Source organism: Crocodylus siamensis, chromosome 3, assembly GCF_052110815.1.
Source record: "Crocodylus siamensis isolate JL-2025a chromosome 3, ASM5211081v1, whole genome shotgun sequence".
Lineage (NCBI taxonomy): Eukaryota > Metazoa > Chordata > Crocodylia > Crocodylidae > Crocodylus > Crocodylus siamensis.
In genome coordinates, this window is record NC_143397.1 from 72,815,232 (window position 1) to 72,832,542 (window position 17,311).

General features: G+C 43.4%; 1 protein-coding gene across 2 annotated transcripts in view; it reads left to right on the forward strand.

Annotated features, from left to right (window-relative positions):
• Positions 1-882: 882 nt before the first annotated feature.
• Positions 883-17,311, forward strand: part of ADAMTS19 (ADAM metallopeptidase with thrombospondin type 1 motif 19) — a 256,732-nt gene continuing 240,303 nt past the window's right edge. The window contains exons 1-2 of one of the 2 annotated variants that reach the window (XM_090038507.1): positions 883-1,504; positions 2,590-3,200. In XM_090038507.1, coding sequence (XP_089894633.1) covers positions 1,420-1,504; positions 2,590-3,200 — 696 coding nt within the window. In that variant the 5' untranslated portion in view covers positions 883-1,419. The remainder of the gene's footprint in view (positions 1,505-2,589; positions 3,201-17,311) is intronic. The other variant, XM_090038506.1, reaches the window with a different exon arrangement.

Consider the following 17,311-nt stretch of genomic DNA (forward strand, 5'->3'; position numbering starts at 1 on the left):
GTAGGCTGAATTGTGGGTGATACACAGAGATTTACAGAGCATATGGTGGTGCTTGGAGTGTGCCTACGGACTGTAGGGGTGTAGGTTGAATTGTGGGTGTGTTACAAGGTGAGGGGGTATACAAGATATATGGTGATGTCTATGTGGTACTGAGAGACTCTCACAGAGCGTATCTTGGGACTGTGCGTGTAGGTTGCATTGTGGGTTGTGCCTACTGAGTTGTGTGTGGGCTGTGTGTGTGGAGTATCTGGTGGGTATTAGGCTCTGGGGGGGGTGTGAGAGAGAGAGAGATAGCACAGAGAAGGGTTCAACACTGAGATGAGAGTGTGTGTGTGTGAGAGAGAGCACTGTGTGTGTGTGTGAGAGAGAGAGAGAGAGCGCACTGAGATGAGTGTGTGTGAGAGGGAGAGATGGGTTCAACAGTGAGGAAAGTGTGTGTGTGTGTGTGAGAGAGAGGGAGAGATAGCACTGAGACGTGTGTGAGAGGGAGAGCACTGAGAAGGGTTCAACAGTGAGGACAGAGTGCGTGCGCGTGTGCGCGTCCGGCCTGGCCAACACGCTGCACGTGGAAACTCAGGACCGCGACCTGCCTCCTTTCAGGATCTTCCCGCTCTTCGCCTTCAAAATCGAAACTCAGACCAAAGTTTGGAAAAAAAAAAAAAAAAAAAAAAGACAGACATGCTTTGCAGCATTGTCCGCAGCCGCCTAGCCCGGCCCGACCCGGCCCTGGGAGCGGCGGGCAGCGGGAGGCCGCGCTCTACCTGCCCGCACCTCCGGGCCCGGCCATGGAAATCGTGGCGGGCGCGGCGGCCAATCGGGCGCGAGCTGTGGGCCTTGCGGGGCTGCCCCCGCCGGGCGGGGCGCGGGGCTGAGCCGGGCACATGCTGCCGCCGCGCGCGCCTCCCGCTGCGCGTCCCTCAGCTGCCGCTGCCCCGGCTGCTGCGCCCGGACTGTTACACGCGCTCTGGGCGCACAGATACTGTAGCTCCCTCCCTCTCTCCCTTCCTCCTCCCTCCCACTCCGCGCTCTCCAGGCAGCCTCTGCTCCTGCTTCTGCTGCTCCCTCTCTCTCCTCTAGGACACGGCATTTGCTCTGCCCATTCCTTGGAGGTGGTTTTGCTCCGCGGGGCTCCGGCCCCCCTGTAAAGCAGCAGGCAGACTCCTCCTGCCACCCGGCAGGGAGCTGCTGCAAGCTTTCCTGCCGCTCCCCTCCCCTCTCTGCCTCCCACAACCTCGGACCCACACCCCGGGAAGAGGCAGCTGAGCCACACGCCGCCCTCCAAAGACCTTGTGCAATTCAGTGCACCAGCCATTTAGGACTGGAAACAGCAGCAGCAGCTCATTACAAACCAGGACCGGAGCCACACAGCCCTGCCAAGTCGCCTGGTCCCTCCGCGTGGGTTTCAGGCCAGTGAAGTGGATGGAGAAGAAAACAGGGATGCGACTGAGCCACATTTGCTGCATTTTTTATCAGCTGTGTTTCCTGTCAAGTGGAATAATTTCAGGTAAATTTATCCTTCTCTCATGTCTGTGCATTTCCCCTCATTACAAAGGGGGTGGGGTGGGGATATCAGTGGTCCAGCATGTCCTTGGTGCTTTCTCTCCTCTGCTTATGTTAGCCTTTCTATGCCGCTAGCCCCTACATCTGTTCACAGATGGATCAAGCATGTATAAAATGGACAAGGGGTGATTCTCAGCTGTGCAGTGCTTCTTGTATTACATTCCGTTCCTTCTGTGCTTATGCCTGTATCCTATATTTTCTTATTTCTAAATGACCTAGCTGTGTTGTGTGGCTGTCCACTAGTTGTGAATAACTATCTCTCGATGATTTGTATGTACGTTACCCAGCTGTGGACCCACCTCTGGCTTGACTAGCAATGTCACTCCATAAAGTACTTGGGGAAACATATGACAGCTTCTACATTACACACAGACATACTTTGCATGAATATGCTCTGAATGTGATCTTGATAGAGGTTTTGTTTTGGTGTGTGTGCACATGCGCACGTGTGGCTCAGGGACATGTGTGTTTAGCTGCACTGTAATAATATGTATGCTATGATAGCACAGGCAGTCTTAAAAAGGGCTGATGGCAACACCATTTTCATGAATTTTGTCCATTTTTTTTCACTGCAATGTCAACTAGCTTTTATGACCAGCTCCCTAATGAAATGACTTTGAAAAAGTTTTGTCATGGTTTTGCGTAAATTATTTTTTTTGGTCTAAGCCTGGCGTTTAATCGGAGGCATTTACTAAAGAAACAAGTATAATGACAGATAGGAATACACACGCAGCTTCCATGCAGCTCAGTTTCCAGCTCTGTCTCCAGTGCTTACCAAGAACGGCATCCTGTCTGGGATTCCTCAACAGCACATATGAAAACCTAGTGACTGACTGACTACATGCCACACTGTATAGGGGAGGGGAATGGAAATTTGGTATGTTTTGTATGATGGGTTTGGCAGTGGGGAGCACTGACTGTCAGTGCCACCAAGTCTGAATTGTGTGGTGGCCTATACTGTGATTTTTGTGAGGTTGTGTAGATGTGCCTTTGCCTATATCGTTTAATCACAGCCTGGCCTTCCCACAGGTCTGCATGCTTCAGGAGACTCTGAGGAATGGGAGATTGTCTTCCCAGCACTGTGGAGCAGGGGCCAGCAGGAACCAGCTGGAGGCAGTGGTGGAGGAGGCAGCTGCAGTACTGATCCCAACTGTGGGAATAAAAGCAGCACGAGCAATACTCCCACCACTGCTAGTCCAGTGGCAGGCAGCTCCCGTGAGGTCCGTTCAGTCTCCTCTTCAGTAGACAGGCAGCCACAGCCGGCTGGAGAGGCAGCGGAGGAGGAGGACACAGAAGATGAGTATGAGTCTCAGGAGTTCTATCACTGGTCTCCACTTCCTCAAGGATCTGGTGCTACTTCTCAGCTACTCCCACCACCTTCCCCACCTCCACCTCCTCCTTCAGAGGATGGGGATGAGGTGCTGCTGAGAATCCCGGCCTTTGCCCGGGAGTTCTACCTGCTGCTAAAGAGGGACAGCCGCTTCCTGGCCCCTGGCTTTGCAGTAGAGGAGCGTCTCAGGGGCGAGGGGAAAAGTCCTCCAGGTGCTGCGCAATCTCAGCCTGAGAGAGCCTGTTATTACAGTGGTGCTGTGCTTCACTACCCTGGCTCCTTCGCATCTTTCAGTACTTGTGGTGGATTGGTAAGGTGGATGCTCCCTTCAAGCAGAATCTCTCTTGCCTCCATTCTAGTCTCACGATCATCTTGTCCTTACTCCCATTTCCATCCCATTTCCTACAATCTTTTCTTCCCTATCCTTTTCCTCCCAATCCCTGCCTTCCAAGCCTCTCATACTACCCTCATTCCTAATCCCAAATCCCATCCACACTGAACAGTCCTAGCCCTGTCTTTTTCCTGCTCATTACTTTTTCTAGCTTTACCCAACTTTATGTATATTCTGTTACCCAGTCCCAGTCCTACTCCATCTAAGTCTCATCTCTGAATTGTCTTCTTTTCCCACTTCCTTCTCATCCCTCTTGTCCTCCCCATCTTCCTATCCTCAGTATCTCCATTTCCTTCTGTAGTTCCATTTATAATCATCTGATCCTTTTTCCTCCTTCCCTTTCACATCCTCTTTCTCATCTTCATTTTCTACCTCTTCCATAGCTTAACCCAATGTCTTTACCATCTCCTCATCTTTCTTTTACCTCATTCATCCTCCTATCTCCTCCCCCACTCATACTTAGTTGTATGGATTCAAAGAGTGACTTTCTTTTTTTTAGATTTTCTTTCATAAAGTTACAAAATGAATATGTTTGCAGTTGAAATGCTAATACAACTCAATATTTCTGTGTTTTGGTTTGTTTTTTTTTCACTCTAGGGACACTGGATTCTTAAATGATACCTGGGGCAACTTCCCTTAAGTTACTTCTGATTTACACGAGCATGAGATCAGAATTGGGCCCACAGAAGCAATGGTGTATCTTAATGAGCTGGAATCCCAGGATACTTAGTAGTAGATGGAAGCAGAACAGGCAGCTAAAATGATATAAAATCTTGGCAGGGTTTAAAACAAAGGCAATTAGTCTTATTCATATCGGGCTTTTATATAGCACTATAAGTATACATTCTTGTAGGACTTCACAAAATGTAAAATAAGAGTAGAGATGGTGATGAAAACAGCTAGCAACACTCACCCTGTGCACCTTGGTTTTTTGTGGCTAGATAGGTGTTGGTCTGTACTAACTATACAAGGCTTACTTGGTTTCATTCCAAAATTGAACATCGGACTCAGGCCAGGATAGATTACTTAAGGTTTACATAACTTTTGCATGAAATTAGCAGTTTTGTGTGGTTATTATGGGAAAGAATGTAAAATGTAGAGATATTGACTTAATTTTCCTTTGCTTGTTTGGATTTATTCAAACCCAAAGCTTATACTAAAACTGGTAGGGGAGGGAATGCTTGTGGATTAATACCAAACACAATATTTGTCTACACTCCTGCAAGGTGAAATCGCCAAGTTTCACACAGCTCGCAGTGGTAGTGGCTGGCATCTAATTATTGATGTTTTGTCAGATTTTCCAAAGCATAGTAGCAGAATTAATTGGTAAGAAAAATACTTGAGTCAATTGAGGGTGGTCTGAAATCTATCAGTAGCTTTTTAATACTCTGAGGAGGTTATTTGGTTTATACTCTTTTTGCTCTTGATGCTATTTTACTTCTCTCTAATAATGCATATGTGCAAATGTGCGCAACATAGGACTGAGAAGGTCATCAAAGAAATTAGGTGATAGGTAAATAAAGGTGCATGACTGAACACAAGAACATAACAATTGTCTTTTATTAGGTGAGATCATAGGTACTTCTTGCTCAATGTCCTATTTCACACAGTGGTACACAGTGGATGCTGAAAGGTACTGTGAACAGGGTATGACAGGTTTTTCCACTGTTCCTCTCTCACTTGCAGCCTCCAGCATTTAAAATCTAGGAAGTTTTGATTCAGAGGTTGTACTCCTAATTACCATGCTCAATAGCTACAGATATACCTTTCTTCTAGTAATTTGTCCAATCCCTTTTAAAATCTAGTTAAATTGTGAACTTCTACAATATCTTGTGGCAATGAGTTCCACACTTTACAAGCTGTGCGAAAAAGAACATCCTTTTGTTACGTTTAAATTTACTACCTAATAGCTCCTTTTATGATCCATAGTTCTTCTGTTATGAGAAACAGTAAATAATAAATTCCCATTTACTTTCTCTTTACCATATTTGTAAATCCTTATCATGTCTTCCCTCAACTGAATGGGCCTAGCCTCTTTGGTCTTCCCTCATATGGAAGCCCCTCTCTACCAGTAATGATCCTTGTTGCTGTTGCTGATACCATCTGTAGTTCTTCTGTATCCTTTTTAAAGTGTGGGGGCCAAAACTGGGCACACTACTTAAGGTGTAGCTACACCATGGATTTATAAAGGGACATAATAATGCTTTTTGTTTAGTTTACAGTTCCCTTCTTAATAATTCGTAACGTTTTGTTTACCTTTTTTGACAACTGAGCTTATGCTTTTAGCAAACTGTCTGCGGTGACTCCAGGTCTCTTCCCTGTGTTGTAACAGCTAATGTGGAACCCATCATAGTGTAGGTATAGTTTGGGTTATTTTTCCCATGCTCATCACTTACCTACACTGAATGTAACCTGCCATTTAGTTTTCCATTCACTCAATAGTGTCAGATCCTGTAGTTCCTCTCGGTCTGCCTTAATCTTTACACTTTGAATAATTTTTCCTCATCTGCAAATTTGGCCTCTTCAGTACCCACCCCCTTTCCCACATTTATGAATATGTTAGACAGTGCTAGTCCCAACACAGATCCCTGGGGGAATCCCACTATTTACATCTTTCCATGCTGAAAAATGACCATTTATATTCACCTCTTGTTTTCTATCTTTAAACTAATTTCTAATCCAGCAATAGAACTTCCATGTAATCCTGTGACTACCTGACTTCCTTAAGAACTTCTGAAAGGGGACTTTGTCAAAAGCTGTTCTTGGAAGTTCAGTATGTCATTTGGATCACCCTCACCACCTGCTTATTGACACCCCAAATAACTGGGTAAGGCATGATTTCCCATTGACAAAACCATGCTGACTCCTCCCCAGCAAGTCTTGTTCATCCATGAACAGTTCTTTTTCTTATTATTGTTTCTATAAGTTTTCCAGGAACAGAAGTTAAGATCACCACCCTGCAGTTCCATGGGTCCTCTCTAGAGCCTTTTTAAAATATGGGAGTTACATTGGCAATCTTCCAGTCCTTTGGTACCAAAGCTGTTTTTAGTGATAGGTTGCAGATTACAGTTAGAAGTTCTGCAATTTCTGATCTCAGCTCCTTCAGGACCTTAAAGTGAATGCCGTCAAGTCCTGGTGAGTTGCTGTTTAGTTTATCAGTTTTCTCTATGACCTCATCTATTGAAATCTCAATTTGGATCAGCTCCACTGACTTGTCCTTAGAGAGGAGTGGATCTGGTGAGGGAATCTCCCTAACATCTCCCACAGTAAGACCATATGCAAAGAATGCATTTAGTTTCTTTGAAATGGCCCTGTCATCCTTTAGCACCCCTTTTAGACCCTGCTCATCCAACGGTCCAGCTGACTCCCTGACTTTCTTTGGCTTCTAATTTACTTAAAGATTTTCGTATTGTAACCTTTTAGATCTCTAGCAAGTTTCTCCTCATATTCTTTCTTAGCTTGTCTTATGGTTTTACATTTGATTTGCCAGAATTTCTGCTCTTTTTTGTTTTCATTAGGATTTGTTTTCCACCTTTTAAAAGATGCTTTTCTTTCTATTGATTGACTCTGCAACTCTGCCATTAAACCATGATGGCTTTCTTTTGGTCTACTGTCCATATTTTTTTTCATTTATGATGCACATTTTCTCTGTTAATTCAATATGGTGTTCTTAAGCAGTTCCCATGCTGCTTGTAAGTCCTTCACCTCCTTAGAGGCCCTTTATAACTTCCATCTAACTAATTCCTTATTTTGGTATATCTCCCTTTTTAAAATTAATGGCCACTAGGGCTGTGCAAAACTGCTGTGTTTCATTTCGGTTTTGGATTTGGCCGTTTTGGAGGACAGTGATTTGTTTTGGTGTTTTGGCTCATTGTTCCATTTCAGTTTGGCTGAACTTGTTTCTGAGTTTTGGCAATGACTCAGACGTTCAGATTGGCTGGGGAGAGGCAGGCACAGCTGGGTGGCTGCATGTTCTCCCGCTGCTCCTCCGGCTGTGCCTGCCTCTGCCCCTGTGGGGGGAGCCATGGGAGAAGGCCCCATGGCTGCCCTGCCCAACCCCCCTCCTCCACCTTGCTACAGCCTCCTGGCACTTTAAAAGGAGGGCTGCAGGGCTGTGTTAGATTATTCCCAGGGAACACCTCTGAAACATCCGAAACATTTTGGATGGTTTAATGTAGATTCGGAGCCTTCCGTTTTGTTTCGGATTCAGTGTTTTGGGCACTGAAATGGGCTGAAATGCCTCCGAAATGAAATGGCTGCCCAAATTTCGCACAGCCCTAATGGCCACTATTGTAGATTTTTCTTTTTTTATCTCTTCTCCTATATGAATGTCAAATCCAATTGCATTTGGTCACTATTGCAGAGCAGCTCAGTAACACTCAGTAACACTTTGAACCAGGTAACAAAGTAACTCTTTGAACCAGGTCCTGGGCACTACTTAGGACTAGGTCAAAAATAGCCTTTCCCCTTGTAGGTTTCAGGATTATTTGCTCCAGAAAGCAGTTTCTGTGATGACAAAAAGATGGTTTCTGCATCCTGGCTTGATGTTAGATTTAGTGTATTTGTGGATAATTGAAGTTGCCCATTATTACTGTGTTTTCTGCTTTTGTAGCCTCCCTTATCAAGTCTGTCTTGCTGCTGTCCAGATCTGGGGCTCAATAGTATATATCCAGACATACTCTTTTTTTCTGTTGAAACGTGATTTCTATCCACAGAGATTCTATGGTCTTACGGCTTATAAAATCTACCCTATTTGATTCAATTCAGTCTTTGATGTTGAGTGCCACTCCCCCATCAATACAACCTGTTTTATTATTCCTGTAGTTTGTATCCTGGTCAAAAGTAATATGTATTATGGCTCATATTTGCGAAAGGTGCTGTCTTTTTCAATTTGTGAACTGATCATTCATCATTTAAATATCCCGCAAAGTTCTAGGACCTACTTCAGTAGTTTTCATAACAACTGGACTTTTCACAGGAATATCAGTTTACTTTTGAACATACATATAGACTAAGCATGCATATACTCAGATCATATGTTATGTTCAGATAAATGCCACTCAACTGTAAATTATTTTTTCAGGTTTCAAGTGAAAAGGTGTTTGATCTTGCAAAACTTACTCATATGAATTAACTGAGTTTGTAATTAGACTGTTTACAGAAGTATTAAGTCTTCTTGTAAGTGTTGCTAAATCAGGCCCATAATTAAAATTGGCACAGCACAATATTGACATTATCTTAACAATTTTGAAGTTACACCTTATTCTTTATTAGTCAATGCATATGCCTTTTAAATATGTGAGTAATTTTTCTTTTTTCCCCCCAAGTTCCTTCACTTGCATAAATACTGTATAAATATTGCCATTCATGTGCTATGTCCTCTGCTTTATGCTACCGAAAATAGTCGGGAAGTATTTCAGATGACACTTTCTATTTTTAAATACATTACAATTCACCGCAGAAATATTATAAAGCTAGTTTAGTTATAATGTGTTTTCTTCATTTGGATGTATTTAGGCGTGTCTACATGTTCAATAATGTGCTGTAGTTACTGCACATTAAGTTTAGTGCTTGTATAACCAAGTACTAAATCAATGCGCAGTAACTGGTGCTACTGTGCCGTAGTGCCAGTGCATGACTTTTTTTAGTAACGCTAACTGCTCAGTAGGCTAATATTACTGTGCAGTAGCATTTTAGCATGGTTTTTGCCCTGCATGCTACTGCACAACTAGCATCTCATGTAGATGCACCCCTTGTGTATGTATTTCCTCCCACACAGCCATTATGAACTTTGAGTTATTTTGCTAGACTGCTAATCCTATCAGAAATGAAAAGAAACAAGAGGAACAAATCAACACCCTCTCTCTCTCTCCCCTGCCAGAAACTCATGGTAGGGTATGGACAGCTAAGTCATTTAACCTACTACAGTAAATGCTCTGTTATCCGGCATCCATGAGGAATGGTTAATCAAATATGCCTATTATCTGTGAGTTATACTTATCTCCAGCCTGGACGGCATCCCAGGGCTTTTACTCTCTGGCATCAGTGTGCCGGGGGACAGGGAGTGGGGCCCTGCGCAGGCTGCTTTGCCCTGGGTCGTGGTACACGAGGAGGAAGTGGGACTTGGCACATGGTGGTGAAACCAGAAGTGCCACTGTGGGACTTCCAGTTTCACTTTTGCCATGTTGATCGGCAGGCTGGTATGTAAGATGACAGATGCCGGTTAATAGAGCATTCTAGATGGTAAAGTGCAAGATAACACAGCTTTTACTGTATCTGTAGTTCTTCCATCACTACTCCTATTTGGTAGCCTGCTCTCTTCATGTCCTTTTCTAGCATCTGGTGAAGTAAACTTCATTAACAAAAGCTAATGCATATCTGAGTCAGTCTAGAAGATGCACCTCTACAGTATTTTCTGACTGACTTCAAACTAAAATGGCTGACTACTTCTGTCCATTTATCAAATTCACTTCTTGATCTTAAGTTCCCGCCTCTGATGCCAAAGGTTTCATCATTCATTCTACTCTTTAGATACTTCTTTTTTCTAGTGAATCTCCTTTGTTTTGCCAGGACAGGACATAGTAATGCTATCTCACTTCAGTTATAGTTTAGAAGGACTTAGACCTTTAACTGAGTTTGTAGAAGCCTAGATAAGAGGCCTAGAGAAGGGATGGGGTCATGAATGTATGTACCTCAAAGTGGAACAGGTAATGGAAAAGGTTCCTACTTGAATTATATTTATAGATGATACAGAATCTTCACAGAAAATAAAAATTAAGCCTTAGGCAAAAATTATAAAGCTCTGAATTGACCTAGTATTTTGATTTGCATTACAACATGACTTAACCAGCTTAAGTCCTAGTGATATTAGTGAGACTTACGCTGCGTTTACACTGAAACCAAAACCATGATTGCAGCTTTTCAGACCTATTCAAGTGTGCTTTAAATTGGCTTGCTTTAAACTGATAGCAGTGTACCTATGGCAGCAAGGAACTTAGTGTTATTTATTTGCCTGAGTAATTCTCCAGGTTCCTGAGTTTTGCTGTCGGTGCTGAAACCCATGCTACTTTGGTTACCATATTACCTGGAACCCAAGCTACCTAATTTAAAGCTAGCTTCAGGATGTCTAAATGAGATGTAGTCACATTTTGCCATTAGTATGGGCATACTGTGAGCACCTAGTTATGTAAGAGACACATTTATAGTTAGATATACGAGGGCCTTGTTATATGGTAAGTTTGGGCCGCTCTGGTTGCTTTTGAAACGTGGATTGTCCACACATTAACACCTGAAACTAAATGAAGTGGTTTTTAGGCAGCTCAAAGCTACATGGTTCCTGGCTTTCCTCTATGTGACTGTAAATGAATATCTTGTCATTAAGGGTGCCTGTAGATATGCAGGGTGCTGCTCTGATGTGCTTGTAATTACAGCATGTTAGAGTGGACTCGATTAATTGAGTCTGCTGGAGCATGCTAATTAGTGTACTCCAGCAACCTTTGCATCTCATGGATTCAATGTCCCTGTGCTTGAAAATGGCAGTGGGGACACTTTAACTAAAGCTCATTGAATAAGTTTTATTTCAAGTGTGTCCACTGCCATTTTGAAGCATGGAATGCTGAAGACATGAGAATTTGCAGGCGTTTTAATAAGAGTAATTCTTGGAGCCGCTGCAAGTAAAGCACCCTCCCCACCTACCCCTGGAGCACATGTAAAGATGCCCTAAAGCTTGAGAGTTAAAGGCAGGCAAGCATAGTGCTAACCACGTTGCTCCTTGATGGCTACAGAAACTGATTTGCCTTAATGACATTAACCCAAATGACTGCTAGGTTTGGGCAAGCCTTTGACTTTGACCTAATATAAATAAAAATAATACATGATTCCACTACTACAACTATGTAATGCACATTTTAGTCAGATGTGTATGGATTTGTACTGCTGTCTTCCTTCCTGATGGTGATCTGGAAGTCAGCACAAGTTCAAAGTTCTCTGGAAGAGATACTCTGCAGCTGTTAGTATGGCCTGCCTATAGTTCTACATTCTAGTACATACCTAGCACACACTTCTTTTCAATTTTTACTATGTTTGGAATGTTTAGGAGTAGACATTTTAGGGGCTAATCAAGGACTAAATGGAGGGTGGATTGGTATTTTTTTTTTTTCAGTTGTTTGTCCAAACAAATAGACTACCTTTGTGTGGGGAAAGAATGGAGGTGCCTTTCCCTTGAGAAGTTGCAGATAAAGAGGATTATGGTGCATGCCGTCAGACAACACAGCTAAGAGTAAATGTGCATTGAAAGAGAGTTGGAGATGGCTGATAATTACCTGTGCAGTCATGCTGTTGATTGGAGTGCTGCCCTCAAGAATGCCTCATAGAACATGCATGGAGTGCCAGGCTAATGAGAGGAATATTTTGGAGAATTAAAAGCTTAATTCATTTCCTCTCTGAAATCAATGAGAATGCTTCCACTGAAATGATTGGAAACAGCCTTAGGGTACCTAAACAAGTACCAGCCCTATGTGAAATAAATGTAAGTTAGCTCTCTGTCCTGTTTTAGCCCTCATTGTCTTACCCAATGAAAGTATTTCAAATCCTGATTAGTAGTTGTATGAGCAAGTAGCTGCAGATTTACTCTAGCTGTTTCATATATATCTATGGGTCATGCTCCATAAAATTGCCAGCTTTTGAGAATCTTATAGTGAGTAGCAAATAAAGAGTGGATTTTAGTAATTTCTGACAGCAAGACAAGTAGGAAATAGCACCCTAGTTAGCTCATTCCATTCTGACAGTAACTTCTGATGGTAACAAATTGACAGTGTACTTCATTTAAGTTTATAACTTTGGAAAAAAGGATTGAAAAAAGGCTATTCACTTACCTGGCTTTTATACCTGCTGGAACTTAGTGTAAACAATGCTCATTGACTAGACGAAAAGTGTGTGCTAAGCTTTGCATGCTTCACTAATCCTCCTTACCGTGTTTTTCAAAGGCCTTGTGGCATTAAGTAGCCTTGGAATTGACAGGACAAGACGGGACTGGCTTTAAATCTGAAGGTTCCTAGTCAGGGTCATCAGCAGAGATCCTAGTTTTCTGTACTAAAAAGTCCCCAAATTCTCCGATTAAAAAACCCCCCATTAAAATCCTCATTTTTCAATGAGGATTTGGCCCTGGGGCCCTATTCACAGCCTCACCCTTCACCACTGATTGGCTAAGAGGTCTGCTGCTCATGTGGCCCCATTCCTTACTGCTGATTGGCAGTATGGGAGAAGCAAGAGTGACTTGAAGAATGGCACTTTGGGTACTTGTTGATGTGCAGGACGCTTGCTTCAATTACAGTGCGTCAAAGCAGAGAGGGGCAGGGCCTCATAACAGGAAGTCCTTTTGGCCAATCAGAAGTGGAGGGAGGCTGGGGAGGGCTGTCATCTTGGTTGCTTCCGTGTGTTGGCTTCTCCCCCCTCAACTGGTTGCTTTAGTGTCCAGAAGAACTGCTCAGTGGGTGTGTCTACATGAGATGCTACATCACTATAGCGATGAGCTATGGTGATGTAGCATTGGCGGGCATGAACCTTGACACAGACATCACTGTGCAGTAGGATTGGGAATGATGTGTGCACCTCTGGGACTGTGCAGTACTGGTGCCAAAGCAAGTACTAAATGACAGTGCAGTAACAGCTGTGCAGTCAGGCACTCATATAGGTGCGCCCACTAAGTGTTTATTTTTTTTCCTGGTGATTTCTAAAGATTCTCTGTAAAAATTCAAATTGCACATTTTTTCCATGTTTTTCTGTGGCAAATGGATTTCTGGGATCCCTGGTCATCAAGTACATAATTGTACTTAATCGCTATGCAGATAATTGATGTTTATTACAAACTAATCAATAAATAACAAAAGATTATAAAGTAAGATGATAAACAGATGGATGGATAGATAACAAAATAAACAACAGATGAAGTAAGCAACAGATAACAAATTGGGACTAACACTATTATGTAGCTCAGCAAACATGTATTTATCTGTTATGCAGCTGAGTAAGCAACCAACACTTTATATGGACACTAATTATCAAAATGTACAGTTTGTAGCAGAAGCAAAAATTCTAGTTTTAATTAGTTTTAAAGGCATCTTACATTTTTAGTAAATACAGTAAAAGAGCAGATATTAAAGACATATTAAGGTCGGCATATTAAAATTGAGTGTTATTGTACCCATGATGGTCCAGAAAATATGGGAGAAGCAAGGGTGACTTGAAGAATGGCACTTTGGGTACTTGTTGATGTGCAGGACCCTTGCTTCAACTACAGTGTGTCAAAGCAGACTTGATTAATCGAGTCATAGAATCATAGAAAGTTAGGGTTGGAAGGGACCTCAGGAAGTCATCTGGTTCAACTCCCTCTTCAAAGCAGGACCATCCCCAAGTAGATCATCTCAGCCAAAGCTTTGTCTGGCTGGGTTTTGAAAACCTCCAAAGATGGATCTTTCACCACCTTTCTGGGTAACCTGTTCCAGTGTTTCTCACCCTCCTAGTGAGAAAACTCTTCCTAATATCTAACCTAGATTTCCCTCCTGCAACTTAAGATGGATGCTTCTTGTTCTGTCATCTAACACTACTGAGAGTAGTCTGGTGCCATCCTCTTTTGAACCACCCTTTGGGTTATTGAAGACTGCTATTAAGTCTCCTCTTAGTCTCCTCTTCTCTAGACTATATAAGCCTAGTTCCCCCATTCTTTCCTCATAAATCATGTCCCCCAGCCCTTCACCATTTTTGTTGCCCTCTGCTGGATTCTCTCCAATTTGTCCACACTGTTTTTGTAGTGGGGGCCTCAAAACTGAACACAGTACTCCAGATGTGGCCTCACCAGTGCTAAATAGAAGGGAATAATTACTGCCTTGGACCTGCTGGCAGCACACCTAACAATGCAGCCCAAGATGCCATTAGCCTTCTTGGCAACTAGGGCACACATCTGGCTCATATTCAGCTTATTGTCCACTGTAACCCCCAGGTCCTTTTCTGCAGAACTGCTGCCCAGCCAGTCAGCCCCCAGCTCATTGTGGCATATGGGATTGTTCTGTCCTAAGTGCAAGACTTTACACTTGTCTTTGTTAAACCTCATGAGATTCCTTTTGGCCCAGTCCTCCAATTTGTCTAGGTCACTCTGAATCCTAGCCGTACACTGCAATGTATCTACTATTCCCCCCAGCTTGGTTTCATCTGCAAACTTGCTGAGGGTGCACTCTGTGCCATCTTTCAGGTCATTGATGAAGACACTGAATAAAACCAGTCCCAGGACCAACCCCTGGATGACTCCACTTGATAATGACTGCCAACTAAACATCGAACCATTGATTACTACTCTCTGAACCTGATTCCAGTTTTCTATTCACCTTATAGTCCATTCCTCTGGCCCATAGTTCCTTAGCTGTCCTGCAAGAGTGTTGTGGGAGACTGTATCAAAAGCCTTGATCAAAATCAATGTACACCACATCCACCAGTCTCCCTGCATCTACAGAGCCAGTCACCTTGTCATAGAAGGCAGTCAGGTTGGTCAAGCATGATTTGCCCTTGGTGAATCCATGCTGACTATTCCTAATCACCTTCTGCTCCTCCAAGTGCTTGGAAATGGATTTCTTGAGGATCTGCTCCATGATTTTTCCAGGGACTGAAGTGAGGCTGACTAGTCTGTAGTTCCTTGGATCCTTTGTTTTCCCTTTCTTAAATATGGGCACCATGTTTGCCCTTTTCCAATCATGGGGGACCTCTCCTTATCTCCATGAGTTTTCAAACATTATGGCCAGTGGCTCTGCAGCCACATCAGCTGACTCCCTCAGCACGCTTGGGTGTATCCCATCTGGCCCTATGGACTTGTACATGTCCAGCTTTTCTAAGTAGTCCCTAACCTGTTCTTTCACCACTGCAGGCTGCTCATCTCCTCCCCAAACTGTGCTGCCCGGTGGAGTAGTTTGGGAGCTGACCTTTCTTGTGAAGACTGAGGCAAAAGAGGCATTGGGCACCACTTCAGTCTTTTCTGCATCCTGTGTCCTGCTTCCTCCATTCAGTAAGGATTCTCCTCTTGCTACCAACATACTTGTAGAAACCCTTCTCATTACCCTTCACATTCCTTGCTAGCTGCAAGTCCAATTGTGCTTTTGTCTTCCTGACTTCATCCCTGCATGCCCAAGCAGTGCTCTTATATTTTTTTCTTAGTTATTTCTTCAAGTTTCCACTTCTTATAAGCTGCCTTTTTGTGATTTCATTTACTAGAGTTCCCTGCTAAGCCAAGCTGGTTTTCTGCCATACTTGCTAGTCTTCCTGTACATCAGGATGGTTTGTTCCTGCACTCTCAGTAAGGCTGCTTTAAAGTACAGCCAGCCCTCCTGGACTCCTCTCCCCCTCAGTCTGGCTTTGCAGGGGATCCTGCCCATAGTTCCATGAGTAAGTAGAAGTCTGCTTTTCTGAAGTCTAGTTAGTATACTCCATCAGCCTCAGTGTCTCATGTATTTAGTGTCCCACAGGTGCTTTAACCAAAGCTTATCAAATGAGCTTTAGTAAAGTGCCTGTGCCACCATTTTGAAGCATGAGATGCTGAATATAAGCGACACTGTAGATGGTTTAATTAGAGTGGGTTTTGAGAGCTGCTCTAATTAAAGTGCCCCTCCTCACCCACTCACCGAGCATGTGTAAAGATACCTCATATCTGAAGCCTTGTCTGACATCTTTCCAGCTATGCAGGTGGTCCAATAAAAGATATCACCAAAAATCCCATTCTTTCTTTACATATCAAAGCATTACATTACTGAAGTATATTAACATTCTTAAAAAAGAAGAAAAGACATGGGCCTTCATTCTATGAGAGAATTTTTATCTGCTTTTTTACTGTACTTACTAAAAATCTAAGATGCTTTTGAAACCTAGTAAAACCAGAATTTCTACTTCTGATACAAGCTGGCCATTTTGGTGATTATTGTCCATATTATGAGCTTTAGTAAATATGTGAGAGAGAGATGTTAGAGTAATTGGACCCTTTGATACCTTGGATAGCATACACTCTATCCCTTAGGGCTGAAAAACTTGTTTAAAAACTTAACCTTGGATTCATGTCACTGAAAAACATTAGCTTCTCTTAACTCTAGTGGTATTGCAGTTAGACTGCAGTGTAAATTTATCCACTGGACCTCCTACACAAATGTTTTTTTAAAAAGAATTAAAAGGTAATTATAGTTTTTGTTCTGTGGAATGGTTAGAAGACAGAGTGCTTCCACAGTATAGTGACAGACAGGGAAAGACAAAGATAGCAAGTATGGTTCATGATCCATTTGATGCACGAGTGCAAAGTGTTGATAGAGCAGAAAAGGGAACGCTAAAATAAATGGGAATATCTTTAGGGCCTTGTGAAGACTGGAAGGAATAGAATATAGGGGTATAGGTTGTAGCCATGTTGGTGTGTGTAGATGAAAAGGAGGCTCTAAATTGAAGTGGTGGGTTTTTAAACCCACCGCTTCAATTTAAGGCCCTTTAAACTCCGGTCTCATGCACATACTCCACATTTATCTACCCCTCTGGCAGCGGCAAGGGGAGGGCCAGCTGCCAGTGGGTGGAGTAGTCTCTGGGGTGTGGGGGTGGGGGCCGGTGCTTCCCTCTGCAGCAGCGGCAGCCCCCCCCGGTAGCATTCGCCCATAGGCACCAGGTTTGGGTGGTTCTAGAGGGCACTGCAGCCACGGAGGGAAGCACCAGGCCCCTGCGCAGCTCAGGCAGGCAGGCTTCAGGTAGGAGGGTGGGGGGAGGTGGTGGGCAGGCAAGATCAGGCTTGCCACTTTTCTTGGGTGGAGCCTGCCTTCTGGGGCTGCTGCCAGGCTGACTGCAGAGCTGTGGAGCAGCTGCATGGAGCCTGGTGCTTCGTTCCATGGATGTAGTTATTTAAGGAACACTATGCCACTGAATTTCCTACAGCAACTGTGATTAATGCACAATACACTGCCAATGCGTGCAAACACCGACAGCATTAAAGCGGTGCAAAAGCATTTAGCCCACTTTAAAGT